Below are 14,027 nucleotides of genomic sequence, written 5' to 3'. Positions count from 1 at the left end.
ACCTTTCACTTGTATAACAGTCGCATAGAATTCCATTATATTGTTAGAAATACATACAGACATAATAGGTATACAGAAGTCAACATTGAAATATAATCTTAATAACTATAAAAAAAAAAGAGAAATAACCGTTTTATCAAAACGATAAAATATGGAATAAAACCAAATACATAAGCAAACTGAAAGACATCTACGACCTGGTTACAGAAATATTTAAAAAGATAAAATAGATAAAATCAATGGAAATACAAGAAGAGTGTTCAATGCCAAAAATATCAAAAATGTTGATGAAATATGCTGTTTCCTGATTTATAACCCAACATTTGAATTACTGTATACTCTATCGATCATTTAATAGACGATCATGTATAAATTAGAAGATATATTATGATAGCCAATGAGACAACTCTACACAAGAGATCAACACGACACAAAAATTTAATAGGTAACCTTACGGCCTTCAAAATGAGCAAAGCCTATACCGAAAAGTCATGTGTTGGTTTGAATCAATACTAAGGTTTAATCAATATTATATGAAACTGGCGATGCCTCATGAACTTGTTTCCTAACTTTGATAAGTGGACTTATTTTCTAAGATTCATCTTCCAATTAGTCTGCGTTTATTGGACGGCAAACTGGGTTTCACGTAATGCATTTTATGTTAGAAAGTTACATAGATATCGAAATAACTTCGTACTTATAAACGATACACAATTGTCATGTTGACGAAAGTATTACTCTCTATAGTCTTATCTTGTTGTTATGAATATAACTGGAATAAATAAATGTATGCTATAGCAGTCATTTGTGTTCATATCAAGCTTAAATATAAAATGTATTAGCCTCATAATTTGTCATTAAAACGCAACTATTCTTCCAGGTTTTTGAAGAGTAAAACGCTGCAGATGACCTGTTTACAGAACAATACAATAGAGAACAGACATGAAGAATGTTAAATCTCAAAATGTCATACAATTTGAGGAAGTCTGTTTTTAGTGATATGATATTCAATTTTTGTGACCTTAAACTGTTAAATTGATCACACTTTATCATCAATAAACTAGGCGCTGATGTGTTGCTCCTAATAAATATATTTTATTTCTTTAAATTATTTTGGTGTCTTAACGCCACTTGTTAGCACTACATTTAGGCTATTTCGTGGCGGCAAGTTTTTATTGGCGGAAGAAGCCGGAGAGACCGGAGAAAATCACTGACTTTTGATAGGAAAACTGACAATCCTAGTCAATTAAGATTAGACCACTCGGCCACAGAGGCTCCTCTTTTTAACATAAGTGTTCAATCAATATTGCATGATAATATACATCATAAACCTTTTTTCTTTTAATATAATTCAATGTTGAATATTTTGATTTATTTCTAGATCCATCTTTAAAGCCTCTTTTAATTGGACGCTTAACTAGGTTTCATCAAATTCATTTTATTCCAATAAAAAATAGAAAGATTTTCATTACTTACAGATAATACAAATTTGTCATATTGACGAACGTATTACTCTCTATAGATAGTATCTTGTTGTTATAAAGATATCTGGAATATGAAAGAATATTCAATAGTAATTATAGATTGCAAATTTCATAAAATCAAACAAGTAGAAACAAAAACTAAAGCGATATATGATGCATCGAAACAGCTAGCGTCTCTTGCAAAACCCACAGCACCCACTTTACCAATCACAGTGGAAATGTTACATTCTTGTACATGTTGTACATGTTGTATACGACACAATCGGTAAAATTACAGAACTGACGACTTTTCTTCTATCTAAGGAAATTTAACTGTGAAACACAAATCGTATTGGTCCAATCCGTGATAATGACCTCCAAGTTTTGAACGCTTTCTTATGCTCTTCAACTTCGTACTTTCTTTGGCCATTTAAACATTTTTTTATTCGAGCGTCACTGATGAGTTTTTTGTAGACGAAACGCACGTCAGGAGAAGTGTAAAATTTTAGTCCTAGTATATATGATGAGTCTATTTATGTCTTGGCGATTTCAGATTATTCCAACCTAGAAATATTTAACAGTCATATAATAGTATCTTCAATAAAACCCAATACACACGATTTATTTAGTGATAATTGGTGAAACGTAAACAAGGATTGGCATGTAAAATTGTAAATTTGAATCCAGATGAAGGATAAAGTTTCAAATATTGTGTTACTGTACTATGTAAACAAACATAATATTACCAATGAGTTTTGAGACATATGTATTGTGGTCGAAGACATTAACTGTACATAACATACAGCAGTGTCTGAGCAGAAAGTTGAAGAACCAGGGTTATGTCAAAGAACGTCTCGTCCTTTTTCTAAAGGAATCCGTCGGACATTGTTGAAAAATATTCCGTATCAACTTCACAAATAATACACGATGGTCTGGATGTATAGATTCTGCGTACTTACGTTGTTTATCATCTTAACAACGTGTTAAATTGTTCTTTCATTTTTCTTTGTTCTATTATTAAAATTACTTTTACTGTTTGGTTCGTTTCCTGTGATATTCATTTGACGTGGCTCGATACTTATACATCAATGTCAATGTGTTTAAATTATTTTTCATTTTTGCTGGTGCGTATTGTATATGCGCCTTTTTGTGATTGTTTGGTTCATATAACGTGACTCTGTATATTGAAAGACCCCGTCATTATGTTATTGCTGTATTATATGTCATTATGTTATAGTTCTATTATAAATTAGAAAATACTTTAAACGACAAACGACACAATTATTTTTATCGCGTAGTGGTATTAACCATTTCTGTATTCTTCAAAATTCTAAAGAACGTCTGGACAATTTGAAATATCGGTCTATTTCTGAAATTAATTCTAACATACATTTTATTATTTAACCCTGTATGTCAACATTCTCCATGTGAAATTATAAAATTGTTTTGAATAAACACTGAACGACAAAATTTCTTCCTATGTGACGTTAACATTTTCTGACGTCAGACACACGAAGCAATGCATGTGTTTTTTATTTAAAGATGCTTTTTGTGCTTTTTTGGAAAAAAAAAATTAAATTGTAACACAGCTGCTGTACCCATATTTTGACTCTTTTATTTATTGTGTCTGTTTTGTTCACATCGTTGTAAATATAACGGAATTTGACGAGATTGTCGTACAAGTGAGAGGTTTAGCGCTACAAAACCACGTTCAATCCACCATTTTCTACATTTGAAAATGTCTGTACCAGATAATATAAGAAAATGACAGTTGTTATCCATTCGTCGTTCACTTACAGGTTTCGAAGGCTTGGTAGATTAACAAAAGCAAACTCATCAGATGGACAAAAATACAAGTGGACGTGGCCGGGTACTTATACATCCCGATACAAAAAGACACAATGAACAGATCTGGGAGTAAGCTTAGTTTATATTAAGTAGCAACATTTTGAATATACTTACAAGTATCGAAGGCTTGGTAGATTAACAAAAGCGAACTGTTTTATTGTAGGTATGTCATTGTTGTAGAGATTCCTTAAAAGATGAAATATTTTTTAAATGCATTTGTCAGTCAGATAAAATTTAGTAAGCAAGGGTAATAGTTGACAGGTATACTGACATTGATGCAATATGTCAAATTTTCTCTTTTTTAAGGGAGGGATAACAATGTCATCAATTGTTATGAATGAAGCGTTTCCCTGATTTAAAAGAGAGCCTCGATGGACAGGTGATATAAGTAGTTCTACTACTGCTATAACTAATCAATCAACACAGGTTGTGAGTTCAAACCAAAAAGAAGATCTTCAAAGTGGCGTTGAAACATTAAAAATCAATCAATCAATCCTGATTGAACTAGACGTCATTGTTATGCTTCTAATACATTTAAGAGCTTAATCCATATTATTTGAAAATGGTGATGCCTCATGATAATTTTTTTGTCTAAATTCAGTGTGTAACAACTTGAACAAGCTAACTTATTTCAGAGATTCGTGATACATTAAGTCTACGTCAATGGACGCAAAACTGGATGTTATCTTATGCATTTTATATTCAAAGGAATCGAAATGGCTTCAATACTTACAGCTGATACAAATTTGTAATGCTGACGAACGTATTACTCTCTATAGCCTGTATCTTGTTGTTATGAAGATATCTGGAATATACAAATATTTGCAATAGCAGTTATCAGTGTTCAAATTCAAGAAATCGACCAAGAAGAAATCTCAAAGGAGAAACATCTGGCGCATCGATATATCTATGTAAAAACCGATGGACAAAATCTGGTTTAATAGCTAGCTACACCTTTCACTTGTATAACAGTCGCATAGAATTCCATTATATTGACAACAATTTGTTAGAAAAACATACAGACATAATAGGTATAAAGAAGTCAATATTGTAATATAATCTTAATAACTATAAAAAAATAAATAACCGTTTTATCAAAACGACAAAGTATGGAATAAAACCAAATACATAACCAAACTGAAAGACATTTACGACCTGGTTACAGAAATAATAAAATAGATAAAATAGATAAAGTCAATGGAAATACAAGAAAAGTGTTCAATGCCAAAAATATCAAAAATGTTGGTGAAATAGGCTGTTTCCTGATTTATACCTTAACATTTGAATTGCTGTTCACTCTATCGATCATTTAATAGACGATCATGTATAAATTAGAAGATATATTATGATAGCCAATGAGACAACTCTACACAAGAAATCAACACGACACACAACTATAGGGAAGCCTATACCGCAAAGTCATGTGTTGGTTTGAATCAATACGAAGGTTTAATCAATATTATATGAAAATGCCGATGCCTCATGAACTTGTTTCCTAACTTTGATAATTGGACTTACTTTCTAAGATTCATCTTCCAATTAGTCTGCGTTTATTGGACGGCAAACTGGGTTTCACGTAATGCATTTTATGTTACAAAGTTAGATAAATATCGAAATAACTTCATACTTATATACGATACACATTTGTCATGTTGACGAAAGTATTACTCTCTATAGTCTTATCTTGTTGTTATGAATATAGCTGGAATAAATAAATGTATGCAATAGCAGTCATTTGTGTTCATACCTCATTAATCGAAGAAGACGAAATCCAAAACAATTCAGTTCTGGTGCATCACCAGAGTAAGTGTCTCAGGCAATACGCCTGTTATGTGAATCCGCTTTGTAGAATATAAATCTGGCGACTATTCTGATATCTCACGACTAAAAAACTGTGCAACCATGTCGCTAGTGTGGCAAACATATATCGTATATATATGTCATAAAACTGTTCCAATGATATTGCGTACTGCTTAAAATTCAAACGAGGAACTAACATGGCCGCGGAAAAACATAAAAAAAACGATAAAAATACAAACTACTTCACAAAATACTAAATGAACAACTATAGACTAAGCAACAAGAACCTCAACAAAAACAGATTTTTCCAAATGAGTGAGCATATAACAACATTAAATTACGTTAAATACCTTTAAAGAATGTAGTTAGTTTAGAATATAACTGCTAGAGGGTTTAGCTTAGATTACATAGCAACGTATAAAATATACTTACAGGTAACGGAGGTTTGGTAGATTCATAAAAGCTGACTGCTTTATTGCAGATATTTCATTGTTGTAGAGATGCCTTAAAGATAAATTATTCTTAAAAGGCGACTGTCTGACAATAAATTAAAGTAAGTACATTTTTAACAGTCATCAAGATTATATATAAAATCTATTGGCCTCATTATTTGTAATTAAAACGCAACTATTCGTCCAGGTTTTTGTAAAGTAAAACACTGCAGATGACCTGTTTACAGAACAATTCAATAGAGAACTGACATGAAGAATGTAAAATCCCAAAATGTCATACAATTTGAGAAAGTACGTTTTTGTGTGATATAATATTCAATTTTTGTGACCTTAAACTGTGAAATTGTTCACACTTTATCATCAATAAACTAGACGTTGATGTGTTGGTCCTAATAAATATATTTTATTTCTTTAAATTATTTTGGTGTTTTAACGTCACTTGTTAGCACTGCATTTAGGCTATTTCGTGGCGGCAAGTTTTTTTTGGCGGAAGAAGCTGGTGAGACCGGAGAAAACCGCCGACTTTTGATAGGAAAACTGACAATCCAAGTCAATTAAGATTAGACCACTCAGCCACCGAGGCTCCTCTATTTAATATAAGTGTCTAATCAATATTGCATGATAATATACACTACTGGACGAAAAAACAACTGTCCATACCAGTAACAGTCGTTGTACGACTGTCTTAGTCTGTAAAAGACAAGTAATGACTGTCAAATCTGTCATATTTCGTTGCAACAGTTCATTTATGTCTGTCCCAACTTTTCTACGGGTTGTGAAAGTCAAAAAATGCTACCATCAGTCATTTCAGAACTGTTGCAGTGGTTTACGGTGTTGTCACAGTCAAAATATATTTATTACAGTCTTTCTAATAGTTGTGGCAGTTGCATAATGTCCGTCCCAACCTTTTAATAGTTGGGACAGTTAAAATTTGTTTGTGTCAACTTTTCAGACGTTGATGCAGTCAAAAAATGTTTGTCACAACGTTTTTAGAGTTGGGACAGTCGTTAAATGTTTGTTACAACTTTCTAAAGGTTGGCACAGTCATTAAATGTTTATTACAACTTATAAAAGGTTGACACAGTCGTTAAATGTTTAAAACAAACACTTCATAGGTTGATACAGTCGGTAAATGTTTTAATACAAATATTTTAGCGTAACAGTAGCTAGTCCATCAGTGTAAAAAAAATCACGTCTCACACGGCTCTCAAGATTTGATTTTGTTGTGAAATAGTCCATTACTTATACTATTATCGTCTATCGTGCGATTGTAAACTTGTTTTGCTGTTTATTCATTTATTTTGTGATCGTTGTTTGTCTTTTGTCGTTTTCCATTTATTGCCGTAGCATTGTCCGGTCATTTTTGACAGTCATGTGCGTTTGACTTTAAATAATCCTTTTGATATCCTTACTTTTTATTTTATAATATCTGTTTTATAACATTTTCGTTCATAACTGGTTTTAAAAAACAGAAGCTTTCGTTTAAAATAGAGTTTTAATATTATTGCAGAAGAATGAGAAGATGATAATGGATTTATTCAAATTCATATTTGATAAATTCTGCGCAATAGAAAAATGTACAAGGGTGTACCTGAAATAAATTTAAAGATTATGACTAAGTTACCAATATTGTACAGCATAATAAAACAGTTTTAATTCGAATTACACCAAGAGGGACATTTCCGATGATTAAAAAAATAATTAGTAAAATCTGTCAAGTTTCATTTAAAAAAAACGGAAAACAATTCTTCACCGTAAACGGTTTATCCTCTTTAATTTTTTGTCGGCAAAAAAACAAAAAAACCTGGACCTCAGGTCGGCAAACTATTTTTACACAGGTAACTACAGATGTTAGACCACATGTTCAATAATCTGAGCTGGAAAATACAATCGGTGAGTAGAAATTATAAATATTTTAAAGCATGTCTATCGAATAATCATGGATTCATAATTTTGAAGAGAAAATGTGCACATTTGTCGGCTTACAGACCTTACAATGTGTTCTCATTCGGGGATCAAAAGGGGGGGGGGGTGTTGTTCCAAGGGTTCGAACCGCCTTTGTTTTGGCCGCTCAATGCATTTAAATGGGGACATATAGTTGGACACCCCCACCCCTTTTTAGAATGGCTGGATCCGCCACTGATCCTACGGAATCTATATTGAGATACTCCGATAGGCTATATATAGCTATGAATCGACGTTCTATATTACCACACTCGTGCATAGTTGCATGTTCCAGGGAAAATATCAGCTTTGAGCCACCTTTGAGCTTCAATGTTAAAGTTGTGCATCATAATAAATCATTGAAAGTCACAAAGGACAACGTTACCCTCCCCCTATTATCATGTGTATGTCATTTATTCCCTTAATTATTTTGCATACATCACCCTGAGTGGAATACATAAAAGGTTACTCTATATCTTCCCCTTTTTTGTGGGAATGATTTGGTCGATTATATCATGTATATAGGGAATCACTCAAGCATGACTGGATCCGTGCCCCTAAGGGCAGTCAGGGGCCCTGTCCCTTATGAAAAGTTCTGGATCTGCCACTGACCTATACATCATGTAGTGTACATATTGTATGTTAATGTATTGCTAACTCGGGTCATAAATTTGCATGAAATACTTGTCACTGGACATTTTATAACCAACAACCAACCGATCTTTACATGTAGGTATCCATATAAATGTGTTTCTTATCATGCTTATGCTGGATTACTAGTATTTCCCTGGTTTTGCTTTATCAGCTGATAGTTTTTGTTCTATTAAGAATGCATTGTGACGTCACCAGTGATTTTCCTGGTGTTTAGGGGAAGGGTCCTGGGGCCCATGCAATTGGGAAAAAAAGTATGGTTTGGGAAAAATATGATTGGTCTTTACGACGTGGGCACACGGCATAAGCCGTGTGCGCCTCGCTAGGGGGGTTTGGGGGCATGCCCCCCCAAGAAAATTTTGAAAATTAGGTGCAAAATCCTGCATTCTGAGAAGTATTAACTGCATGAATTGCCTACAAAATAAGCTATCTTTTTAAGGAAAAGGATTAAAAATAAAAGTTGAATGTGTCTGAGGACACATTTGCATGCACTCAAGCTTTGTAACTTTACTCTTGAAAGGTAAAATTCAACCTATCCCTTCTGATTCTATTTATAATGATGAGAATCTATAGAAATTCTAAAAAGACACATTTGAAATCTGAAGCATTTATTTTTTAGTTTTATTTAAAATTCCAAGTTTTCCTTCATGTTTATTTTTAAACATGTCAACTAGTTGTTCCAGTTCTGTATCTGAGAGTCGGTCTTTTCCTTCTTTCACTTGTTTCATCAGAAGGAAGTAGAAACGACTTTTTGAATCCAAAAGCTTCCAGCTTCCGGCATTTACTACCGTCCGCCGCCTTTAGCTTCTTTGTGTAATATTTGGAATTATGAGACATGATCTACGTTCATTTTGGTTACATTATGTCTCATTTTTTTGCTTTGTCATTGAATTATTCATTCGGATGTTTCAAGCGCAAACGTGACCAGAATATCGTAGATTGCAATGCAATCCAAAAATGATTGCAAACCAATCATCGTCTTAAGTGAACGATAATGATAACTCCCGAAATACCCCGAACGCTCAGAGATTTGTCAACAAAATAATACACGATACGGAGATACGACAATAACAAAATCTCGCGACGATGTCCATATACGATTGGGAATTCTAGAGCTGAAAATTGGGAAAAAAAGAGCATATTTCTCTTTGGGAATGGGGCCGAAATTCGGCCCCAAAATGAGGGTTGGAAAATCACTGGTCACGATTTCCATTAAAAAAAAACATGCATAGTACAAACACATATGATTTGATCATAAAATGTTAAGAAAATTATTAACTTTAAGATTAAATAGTGACTTATTTAGCAAGTGTCCACTTTCATTTAGATTTTAAATAATTCTCAAATCATGGACAACAAAACATTAATATATATTTGATAATAGCAGGCATTGAAAGTGAATTAATATTTTAAGAATGGTTTAAAATAGCATTAATCATGTTAATCATCAAAATAAAACAATATTATTAAATTAATGTTCCTGAAACAAGGCACAGAGTCATAAACAGTTGCCATTTAAACACAGTTGATTAAACAAATTGTGCTAATTTAATTAGTAATTGTTTTATCATGTACTACATTGTTTAAAAAACACATATTAAAAGAGCAAAGCTAGCATCATAATTTTATTCTTTTTAGATTTAACATAGAATTTATATTAAATCACTATAATTTGTTAATACTTTGAACCCAAACTATATACATGATATATGTTCATGTGAAATTTTTATATAAATTGTGCCCTGTTAGCATTGTTTTTCAAAATTCATTTGTGCCATACATGTTATCTAACTTACAAGTAGTAACATTCAATGGTCATTTTATTTATTCCGCAATGATTAAGGACCTTCTAATCTATAAGTCATATATATTTTTCGACACGCATTCAATTGTGTTTTGGTTACTTTATTGTTGCCTAACTGTTGGGTTGATGCATCATTGATATATCCCACATCTCCTTTGATCATGTGCATTCACATACGACTGCAGATTTTTTTGCATTTTTTACATAATCATGATAATTATTTTATGTTAACATTCAATATGTCAGGAAAACATAACAAAAAAATCTATCTGCATGCATATTTTTTTATGTTAACATGGTATAAACTTTTTTAAAGTATTTTATGAAGCTCAAAATATTTTTTATAGATATAGTATTATCCAGTAAGTTCTCATAAAATTTACTATGTTAACTGCATTGTATGTGTTGTATCTACCAATTTAGTCTAACACAAATTTTTTTTGATTCAAATTCAAAATTAACAATTAAAATATTTGTATTTACTGAATATGACCATGCAAATGTGACATTAAAATAGGTAATAATGAGGATGTTAACACTGGATATGCCATAGGTAATAATCAGAAATTCTTATATACATGATGTAGCTAATATACAAATTAAAACACAATAGTTTATTGCCCTGGGGGATGATATTTAATCTGTCATTGGTATAATGATACCATTTTATAATAATGTTCACAAATTATCATGATTAAAATTGTCCTCTTCAAAATTTTGATAACTTTTTCAAAACAAATTATAATTTAAGAAAAATATGAAACAGCAGGATATATATTATTTTGGATATTAAAAAGCAAATTTTAAAAGTAATCTGAATATTGATTTATTAAAATAAAATTGGGTAAATAACTAAATTAAATAAAAAAAGTGAGCTGCAAAGCATTATTTAATGCAAGCTGTTAAAACAAATGAATAAGTAAAAAGTATTCAGGGTAACACAAAAGATGTAAAAATTATTAAACTCAAGGATTTAAAACATTAACTGGGATGGTTAAGTCTTGGAACAATATTTTTACATCACAAAGGTTTATTCATTATATGCACTGGACAAAGGTAAAGTCAATATCATCTACATGTATATAGTAACAGGGTATTTATTTATTTTATTTTTTCGTTCCTTAAACTTTTTTTGTCATGTTTGTAGTATCAATATATTTCATATTTAATGATAAACATAATTAAAATGAACAAAAGAAATAACCTGTTGTGTTTTAGAGAGGAATAACTATGTCCATGATGTCTGACTTTAAAGAATTGATGAAATAAAGTAACCCTTCAATGAAAGTACACAATCACACTTAACAAATCATTAATGCAGGAAAAAAGACAACACTATATAGAATTTAGACCCCCTTAAAAGATTTATTTTTCTTGTTAATAGGGACTTGAAAATAGAACTGTATTAGTGCTAGAATTTTTTGGTCAATCAAATGAGAAGTGCTAGTTTTATCTAGGTAAATACAGTTATTGTAATTAACTTTCTTATTATTGCACAATGTATATACATGTAGTATTATATATTTATTATTAGTTAAACATTTACTGTACTTGAGTCTAAATGTATATTTTATTTTGTAGAATCATACTGAATATGTATTGGTTTGACCATGATTCCCACTTAGAATATGACACCTGCTAGTACATGTGCACTTTGATGCATAGAAAATATAGATGTCACTGAGTCGCTCGTATAGCTGCAAATTGTGAAACAATGGATTAATTCATTATTTAATGCTAGTTATCTATTGTTTTTGGAATTTATGAATATGGCGTGCAGCATTATTCCATGATGATAATGTGATGTTCTGATTAAATTGGACAAGAAGAAAATTGTGCCTTGTACAAATAGGAAAATTACAAATTGTATTAAAGGAGGACCACATTACTGGAGGACTAATTACCTTGGATTATCATGATTAATTGTGAATTTGGAATAACAAAATTTCGTAGTTGCAGTGAATATTAATAGTGCAGTCATACATGTACATTATTTCTGAATTCCATGAATACCCAGGATAACTATTCATTTGAAATAGCAATTTGGAATAATGAAAATGCATAGTTTCAGTGAATACTACTAATAATAGTGCATCATATCTGAATTCATGAATACTTTTAATTAGTGGATAATCAGTCATTTTAATATAATAACAATATGGATAATGTGAATTTCTAGTTTCAGTGAAATTTACAAAACAGTACATGTATATCACATCTTAAGTTTATGTTGGCATTGCAATTGTTAACTACCGCCAGCATGTCCAGGGTGTGTAAAAAGATCTTAACCAACTATGAGGGTCTCGTGCAGTCCGCGTCAATTGTTTAGAGTCAAATGACTGCTTGCTGTACTAAAATTATTAAAGTCTGAATTAGAATTAAATAAAAATCTTAATTAGCATGATTAGTCATATTAGTGGCCAACTATTCATGGTATTTGAAACAAATAAACCATGCACGTACATTAAAGTATAATTTTATTATCCCTCCTGCAACAAAAGTTGAAATACATGCATGCAAGCCAAGAAATATGTATTACAATCTGGCAGTAGCTACAGCGTACCGTTTTGTATTTAAGCTTTACCAGATACATTTTAGAAGCTGAAATGCCTGGATACTTCCTTATGTTATGAAGTTTCTGTTATTGATTTATCCATTGCACTTCACCTAGTTTTCATGGTATACTACATGTACATGTAACTGTTTACAAAAAAATATTACTGTTTGAACAGTCACAGTGAAATACACTCGAAGTCTTAAATGTATAACATATGTATATTTATTGAGTTACTGGATTAATTGTTATGGTATCTTGAAAGGTGTACATGTCTCAGTGTCTGTCAGGCAGGGTTGGCCTGATCCTGACTTCATTTCATGGATCAGTGATTAAGGTTACTTCAGTTACATGTAATTTGTCAAGTTTGTTTCTCACACATGTTTAAAAATACTACAAGCAGTAGGAAAAGTAGGTCAACTATATTTGGTTTATGAAATGAGTGTAAGGTGAATATGTCTAATTGCAAGACTTACAACAGACTTTGACCCCAATGAAAATGTCATGGTTCATTGAACAATGCTTAGTTTTTGTGGTTTGATCTATTTCCAAATGTTTCTCAGATGCTACAGTATAAACTACATGTACATGCATAGGATCACTATTTTTGGCATATTATTGGATATTCATAAGTTAGTTTTCATGGTTTGGATGTTAAGAATGTTAAGTCTATTTCACAGACAGTATAAATCACTAAATTTTGGGTATCATGGGTATGGAATGTTTGTAGGGTGTACATCTGATCATCTGTCTGGCATGGTTTATTTGACTGCAACTTCATTTTCAAAGGTTAATGAAAATTGAAAGTTTGTGTGATACTTGTACATGTAGTAAAACCTTCATACATGTAGGCAAAGCAGAGATGACATTTCAGCATTTGCACAGTCACTCTTGTTTACATCTGACACCAGTGATCATGTCTACATCTTAATTATACACATGTAGCTGCTTTTTGATAACAAAAGTCTGACAACTATTAACAATTGTTATAATTCATTTGATAATACTAGGTATTTTAGTCTTGTATAACATATAAAAAAGAAGATGTGGTATGATTGCCAATGAGACAACTATCCACAAAAGACCAAAATGACACAAACATTAACAATTATAGGTAACCGTACGGCCTTCAACAATGAGCAAAGCCCATACCACATAGTCAGCTATAAAAGGCCCTGATAAGACAATGTAAAACAATTCAAACGAGAAAACTAACGGCCTTATTTATGTAAAAAAATGAACGAAAAACAAATATGTAACACATAAACAAACGACAACCACTGAATTACAGGCTACTGACTTGGGACAGGCACATACATAAATAATATGGCGGGGTTAAACATGTTAGCGAGTTCCCAACCCTCCCCTAACCTGGGACATTGATATAACATGTATACTGTATGATAACCAGAATAAGGAGATGTGGTATGAATTTCAATAAGACAACCATCAACCGTAAACCAAGACAGGGATCTCCATGGATGAAAATTGAACGATGGAGGAACTTCAAG

The 14,027-nt window shown here is 31.7% G+C and overlaps 1 protein-coding gene and 1 long non-coding RNA gene across 3 annotated transcripts in view; one reads left to right on the top strand and one right to left on the bottom strand.

Annotated features, from left to right (window-relative positions):
* Positions 1 to 14,027, bottom strand: part of LOC143079904 (uncharacterized) — an 86,720-nt gene that overhangs the window by 11,289 nt on the left and 61,404 nt on the right. For both annotated transcript variants that reach the window (XM_076255531.1, XM_076255533.1), the window contains 4 exons: positions 5,544 to 5,615; positions 4,045 to 4,116; positions 3,426 to 3,497; positions 1,477 to 1,548 (listed from right to left, as the gene is read on the bottom strand). In XM_076255531.1, the coding sequence (XP_076111646.1) occupies positions 1,477 to 1,548; positions 3,426 to 3,497; positions 4,045 to 4,116; positions 5,544 to 5,615 (288 nt within the window). The remainder of the gene's footprint in view (positions 1 to 1,476; positions 1,549 to 3,425; positions 3,498 to 4,044; positions 4,117 to 5,543; positions 5,616 to 14,027) is intronic.
* Positions 7,355 to 12,361, top strand: LOC143079902 (uncharacterized). The gene is made up of 2 exons (XR_012979533.1): positions 7,355 to 7,456; positions 11,544 to 12,361. It is a non-coding gene; the product is annotated as an uncharacterized LOC143079902 (long non-coding RNA).

Source organism: Mytilus galloprovincialis, chromosome 6, assembly GCF_965363235.1.
Source record: "Mytilus galloprovincialis chromosome 6, xbMytGall1.hap1.1, whole genome shotgun sequence".
Taxonomy (NCBI): domain Eukaryota; kingdom Metazoa; phylum Mollusca; class Bivalvia; order Mytilida; family Mytilidae; genus Mytilus; species Mytilus galloprovincialis.
The sequence above is the reverse complement of the archived record's forward strand: the minus strand, read 5'-3'. Positions and strand labels throughout refer to the sequence as shown.